Consider the following 7466-nt stretch of genomic DNA (forward strand, 5'->3'; position numbering starts at 1 on the left):
TGACTGTGCTTCACAAGATGGACCTGGTCCATGTCTGAGTTCTTTTGTCAATCTTCAAAACTTCACCTGTTCTTGGGCCAACAAATTTCCCCTTTTTGATGATGACAAAACTATGTGCTTTTTACATACTTGGATCCTGTGAGAACTCAGCTTAACCATCAATCAAGGACCAGGTTAATTAGGTTATAAATATCACTTATTCAGAATGTGTAAAGCACAATATCTCTTCCCCCTTTTGGCATCATCGAAAAGTTGCATACAAAGTGTGAGTCCCAGATTTTAATAAGTACTTATGGCCACTGGGGTAACTGCAAGTGCAATCATGGTTTAATCATCAGTAATCAAGCAAACATATTTAAACTATCAAGGAAAGATTAACATTGAACAAGAGCAAAAACAGTAGATATCATTGATAGAAGATATGTTGCTACCACAATCCACAACCAGAAAGCAAAAAACATTTAAAACATGAGCAAAAAAATAGAAAAATCCCTAATCCGGGTCACTGAAGGTACTAGATAGATTCAGGAGACAAAGGCTAGAATTCCTAAGGCCTGGGGGAGCTAGAGGGTTGGTTTTGGGCTTGGAGAAGATTCAGCATAGTATGAAGAATTCCATCATTCTTCTCCTTTTCCTTGGTAAGCTCAGTTCTGAGGGCATCCCTCTCAGATTCCACCTCTGCCACACGAGCCTTGAGCCTAGCTATCTCAGCATCCTTGGCTTTACATTCCTAAACTAGAGCCCTGACTTTACTGTTGATAGGAGTCTTCTTGGATGAACCAGGTCCATTTGGGATGGCATTGACTAATTAGTCACAAGCAATCAGAGTATTAATGCCAAAGTGATCCTTGCTTGAGGCCATTTCCCATTTCTTCAGACGCACATTGCACCTATCCAGAATCGCAGTCAGAATAAAGCCATAGGGGGTAGCATGAGCCTTGGATCCATTGATGACCCTGTCCAGCAGCTTGATGATGAATGCAGGCCAATTAATTTGCCTTCCACTTTCCAGACACTCCATAAGAACTAGGTCCATATAATTTGCAATATGCCTTCTCTCCTGTCTGGGCAATAGGCACTTGTTGACTAATCAAACAAGACTTTGTGTTGTGGCCTCATTTCACTTTTCTGAACAGCCCTAGCATCATTCACATCCTCAGCATCACAGAACCTCCTGGTAATTTTAAGGGCAGTAGGAAGGGAGTCCAGACAAGGCCACCTTTGCCTTGTATAGTCATCAAACCCTTCAGAGGGTATGTCAAGGATCTCTCCCAGTTTTTCTGCATCAAAGGTCACTTGAACTCCTTTCACCAAGCTGCTAACCTTGCCATCCTTAACCTCTGCATTTGCCATGAACTCAATGATCTCATTCTTGGCTAGCCTTCCATCCATCTGAACGACCATGTCCTTCCACCCCTGAGCAGCTAAGGCATCCACCAGTCTCATTATTCCTGGTTCCACCAGGTCTTTCAGCAATCTACCCTTCAAAATTTTTCTTTTGCCAAAGATGGCAAGCTTGTCTTGTTCACCATCAGACTCATCTTCTTCTTCTTCTCCAGTCCATTCCTCATCTTCAGAAATTCGTACTTGTTTACTTTTCACTGCAGACTTTGTCCTCTTGGCTAATGAAGGTTCAGCAGCCTCAGACACAGAGGAAGACTTCTTGGAAGAAGTCTTGGGCTTTTTGGGCTTGGGGGTCTGAACCTACACTGTTGGAACTTCCTCCTGATGGACCTGTTCCATCTCCTCAACTTCCACAGCCTCTGAGGACTCTGCCACCTTCCCTTTTCCTTTAGACATCCTTTTCTTCTTACTCTCAGCTAGAGCCTTTTGTAGATCACTCTCACTCTGTTTCACCCTGCTTCTTGTGGCTCTTCCCTTAGGCAAGGAAGTTTCAGTAGTTGTTGGGGATGAAGCCTTTCTTTTTTTAGAGGGTTTAGGATCACTGGAGGCTTTTGGTGTGGAAGTTCTTCTTTTCTTTTGATCATAACTTTCCCCAGCCTTTTTCAACAAGTCTGCTAGGGTCTCTTCAGTTGATGAACCAGGTTCATCTCCTTGTGCGCTTAGATTAACTAACCCTTCAGCAGCTTCACCAGAACCACTTCCCCCTGACTTCTTGCCACTCTCTTCTACATTTTCTTGTTCAACCCCACAGATAGCAGGCACAGACAAACCAGCAGTGGGTGAATGATCAACCACTCTTTTCCCATTTCCCCTCTCTTCACCACATGCACCCTCTCTCTCTTTTTCTTTCTCAGATTTCTTGTTACCTCCACTCCTTCGTAACTCAGGTAATTCTACATCCCTTATAGGCCCAACCAGAACAAAGCTAGTTTTTAGATTTTTAGTCAAAGAAGAACTTACCTTAGAAGGGAATTCTTGAGTCTTCTCAAAGTCAGAAGGCCCAAGTCCTTCCCCCCTCACTAGCCGATTTGTATGACTCAGAATCAGAGTTGGAGTCAGAGTCTTGGACCTGGCTTGCCTTTAATTTCTCATTTAATTTCTTTGAGAGAGCCCCAGACGCTACTGTTTTCCGAGCAAGCATTTTTACCCTTCTCAGCCTGGGTTTGGGAGATGTGCTAGGTGGAGGAGAGGTAGATGAATTAGAGGGAGTGGGTGGTGGAGGAGTTCCAGGATTGTCTTGTGGGTTTGTCATGATCGCTGGTTTCTTGAGAGAATTGGTGAGTTAGAATTTTGGAGAAGAAAGCAAGTGAAAGTGAAGAGGGATTTTTGACGGTTTGGGATTATGAAGATGGCAGGAGGTAATGATGTGTATTTAAAGAGAAATACACATTTAATGTATAACGGCAGCTTTAGCAGTGGTCAATTAGAGGTCTAATCAACCTGAAATTTCAGGTTTGAATGAACGGTTAGGCTTTCCTAGATTTTAGGCAATTTTTGTGGTTTAGAGTTCTAAGGCTGACGGAACTGGTTCAAAACTAACGGATAGAATTTTCTAAGGAGTTGAACAATTGTAGGACTTCTGCTCATGATTTAAATATTTATATTTCTAATTGTGTAGAGTATAGAAAACTATACCTTAACATTCAGATGAACCCATACTGATGAACCAGGTTCTTCATTTAGAATTCTCTTGACCATGCCTCAATTTACCAAAATAGAGAAAATTTTATAAGAGATCGGTGAGTCATATTAACACATTTCACAGGAGTATACTAATTACAGTATAAAACTGAGTAGAAATTAATCTAGATATTTACACAAGTTCAGATTTCCTAGCCAAAAAAATATATTTTTTTTCATTTCTTTTAATATTTTTTTTTCTTGTGCATTTGGACCTGGTCCTATTAGGTGATCTTAATCATCCCTAATTCCAACCTGTTTCTCTCAAATTTTTCTCTACTCGGTGCTTTAGTGAAGATGTCAGCAATTTGTTATCAGTAGCACAAAATTCTATTGAGATCAATCCTTTCTCATAGTTATCTCTTAAGAAGTGGTGTCTAACATATATGTGCTTAGTCCTCTTATGATGAACAGGGTTATTTGTCATACTTATAGCACTAGTGTTATCACAGAAGATAGAAATGCAACCAACTTCAATGCCAAATTCTATCATCTGCTGTTTTATCCACAGCAATTGAGCACAACAAGAGGCAGCAACAACATATTCAGCCTCGGCAGTGGATAAGGCTACTGAATTCTGCCTTTTAGTGGCCCATGATACAAGACATGAACCAAGAAAATGAGCCATACCTGAGGTGCTCTTCCTATCCATAAGGAAACCTGCATAATCAGCATCAGCATACCCTACTAGATTGAAATTACTACCTTTAGGGTACCAAAGACACAGATCAGTAGTGCCTTTCAAATATCTCAGTATCCTCTTGACAGCAGTCAAGTGAGATTCCTTTGGATTAGCCTGAAAGTGAGCACAAAGCTCTACACTGAAAACTATGCCAGGTCTGCTGGCAGTAAGATACAAAAGTGAACCAATCATACCCCTATACAACTTCTGATCAACAGATGAACCAGGTTCATCTATCTCTAATTTAGTAGCAGTTGCAATGGGGGTGTCTATTTCCTTTGACTCATCCATTTTAAACTTTTTGATCAACTTTTTTGCATATTTCTGCTGATGGATCATGGTTCCATTTGAGTTTTGTTTGATCTGTAAGCCTAAGAAAAAGTTAAGCTCACCCATCATACTCATTTCAAACTCACTCCCCATTAATTTGGCAAAATCCTTACTTAGTTTGTCAGTGGTTGCCCCAAAAATTATGTCATCAACATATATTTGTACCACAAGAAGATCCTTACCTTTTTCCCTCAAGAATAGAGTACTGTCAATTTTACCTCTTTTGTAGCCATGTTCAAGCAGGAATTTGGACAATCGTTCATACCATGCTCTAGGAGCCTGCTTGAGTCCATAGAGAGCCTTGTCTAATTTGTACACATGTTCAGGATATTCCTTGCTCTCAAACCCTGGAGGTTGTTTAACAAACACTTCTTCTTTTAGGTAGCCATTCAGGAAGGCACTTTTGACATCCATCTGATGAAGAGTGAATTCCATGTGTGCTGCAAAGGCTATGAGGAGTCTTATTGCCTCCAGTCTTGCAACTGGAGCAAAAGTCTCATCATAATCTATACCCTCCTCTTGGCTGTAACCTTGGACCACCAGTCTTGCCTTGTTTCTTGTAACTGTTCCATCTTCATCAAGCTTGTTTCTGAAGACCCATTTTGTGCCAATTACTGATCTGTCCTTGGGTCTTGGAACTAGATGCCAAACTTGACTTCTCTCAAACTGATTGAGTTCATCTTGCATTGCATTTACCCAATCTGCATCCTGCAAAGCCTCAACAACATTTTTAGGTTCAATAAGAGATAGGAAAGCATCAAAAGCACACAGATTCTTTAATTGTGATCTAGTTTTAACTCCAGAGGTTGGATCAGTAATTATGTTCTCAATGAGATGAGAACTTTGATACTTGTAAGGTTTCACAACCAGCTGATTTCTGCTTGATGTTTCTCCCATGTTCTGTTGCTGAGGAACAGGGTCATGAACAGTTTCCTTTATGGGATTGGTTTTAGTTCCTCTTTGATCAGTTCCCCCTATCAGGTTGCCCTGGATGGAAGAACCTGTTCCATCACCTGTTCCTTCTTTTGATTCCACTTTAGCTTGAGCTGAGACTTCACTCAAATCTTTTACCAGCCCAATAGCTTCATCTTCATGTTCCTGTCTCTCCAAAAGAATGTTAGTTTCATCAAACACTACATGTACACTTTCTTCTACACACAAAGTTCTTTTATTGCACACTTTATATGCTTTGCTATCCCAAGAATACTCCCTCATCACTTCTGGGATCAAACTTACCTAGGGAGTCCTTTCCATTATTGTGCACAAAGCACTTGCATCCAAATGCCCTAAGATGGGATATATTTGGTTTTCTCCCTTTAAGTAACTCATAGGGAGTCTTCTCTACAAGAGGTCTAGTCATGCATCTATTAATGATATAACATGCAGTGTTTACAGCCTCTGCCCAGAAGCTATGGGGAAGTTTACTAGAAAGATGCATAGTCCTAGCCATATCTTCAAGGGTCCTATTCTTTCTTTCAACTACTCCATTTTGTTGAGGAGTCCTAGGGGCAGAGAAATTATGATCAATACCATGCTCATCACAAAATTCAGCAAACTTAGCATTTTCAAATTTAGTTCCATGATCAGACCTGATTGATGCAAGTTGATTACCTAGTTGTTTCTGAGTTTTTTCTTAACAAAAGGGCAGTAAAACATGTCAAATGGCTTGCATACCTTAGATTGTTAAAGAATAGTGCACCGAGGGTAAACCGTAGAATAATCATGCAACAAGTACATCAGCATAATTTCTTACCACGCTCTGCTACATTTCTCATGACCACAGAGATCCATATGAACCAGTTCCAACGTCCTGGTTGTGCTTACCATTTTCTTTTGGCTTATTAAAAGGATGATCTTACTGCTTCCCTTGCAAAGGCTCACAAACTTTGTTCTTCCTTGAACTTTGATGTTTATGTACCATCACAGAGTCTTTGGAGACTAATTTGTTGGAGCTTGATTCAGACTTGGCCATGCCAAGTCGTTTGTGCCACAAAGGGTGTTCATTGTCCCAATACACTCAAGTAAGTGAGTTCATTTCCAAGAGAGTGAACAAATCTAACAATATAATAATTGTTAACTCTTTTCCCTGCAAAACAATCTTGTTGACGGTGGTAAGATTAATCACCAAAACGTATTTGGTAGAGGTAAATGTAACAAGGTACCTCTGTCCACACAAGTTGTGATAGCACTGATTAGGCTATATTTAAGCCATCATCATAAGTAGACATTCTCAAGTGGAGTTGAAGCTTTGAAGCTGTTTGCCTACTCTTTCCAACCACCAATAATCTCTACCTGTTCTGTCCCATCTTTCAAAAGGAAGACAGTTACCGTCCTCTTTAAGTCCTACAGATGAAAGGAACTGGTTCTTGTTCCAGTTATATGTTTTTGAAGACAGCCACTATCCATGTAGCCAATATTTGGCTACTTGCCCTTCACTGGACCTGCAAGAAAATCAGGGTTAGTCTTAGGATCCCAAACTAGTTTGGTCCCTTTCTATAGGCAAGGGTTAATCAAATTCCTTTTAGACACAGGCAGAGCCTATTCTTCTCGTTGAACAAAGGTTTGTTCTTTTGACTGGCCTTTCTTGTGCATTAATTTCAATTTTGTAATGAAGTCGCTCACAGTGCACGATTTTGTTTTCAGAGGAGTGAGCACGACTGTTGTTTGGGGTCCCATCAGGCTTTGGCTCGCGAAGCCCAAGTCCTCTCTTTGTATGTGCTGTGAATGTTCTATTGGAGCAATAGAATGCAAAGAAGCTTATTCCATTTGCAGTTTTGTCTAGTCATGCTGTTAACTTCCCGTAGTCTTTGGCTTTTAGAACTCTCTATCCTGCTTATCTCCTGTACAACTCATCTTTTAATCCAGCCAAGTGAGATGTGTGTGAGTCAGCTTTCTTCTTACTGAGTTCCTAATTTCTCATTTTCACATTTTCAGACCTAAAGTTCTAGGACACTTGTGTCAAGTTCACAGAACCTGGTTCTTTCAACTCACGCATTTTATGTCACTCTTCATTAGCCCTAAATTCTAGATTTTTGACTGGCTTTTAAGATCACACACCCCAACCTCGTCCTTCTATAATCATCGACTCATCGATGATGAGACGAGTCAAAGCTATTCAGAAAACCTCTCTAGACTAAGAAAGTAATCTTTGTCTTTGTGAGATAACACATAGCCGCTTGTTTCATTTGATTCTCCGATGGCCATAAGTGCTTGTCATCTCCCAGCTTTCATCTTCTGAATCTCATCTGATGTTTCTCCCCATGCACAACCATAGCCTTGTTCGATCCTTTTCTTTACCTGTTCCTTCTTCCCCCTTCGTTGCAGCCATTACCTTCTTCCAATTCAATTCATCTGCATCCCAACTAGCAGA

At 40.6% G+C, this 7466-nt stretch overlaps 1 protein-coding gene across 1 annotated transcript; it reads right to left on the bottom strand.

Annotated features, from left to right (window-relative positions):
• Nucleotides 1705-2656, bottom strand: LOC109224186 (protein ENL-like). Its single transcript, XM_019388771.1, has 2 exons — nucleotides 2425-2656; nucleotides 1705-2138 (listed from the first exon to the last, which is right to left on the bottom strand). Exons 1-2 carry the CDS (start codon nucleotides 2654-2656, stop codon nucleotides 1705-1707), a joined length of 666 nt encoding a protein of 221 aa, XP_019244316.1.

The sequence above is a fragment of the Nicotiana attenuata genome, chromosome 3, assembly GCF_001879085.1.
Source record: "Nicotiana attenuata strain UT chromosome 3, NIATTr2, whole genome shotgun sequence".
In the NCBI taxonomy this organism is placed as follows: domain Eukaryota; kingdom Viridiplantae; phylum Streptophyta; class Magnoliopsida; order Solanales; family Solanaceae; genus Nicotiana; species Nicotiana attenuata.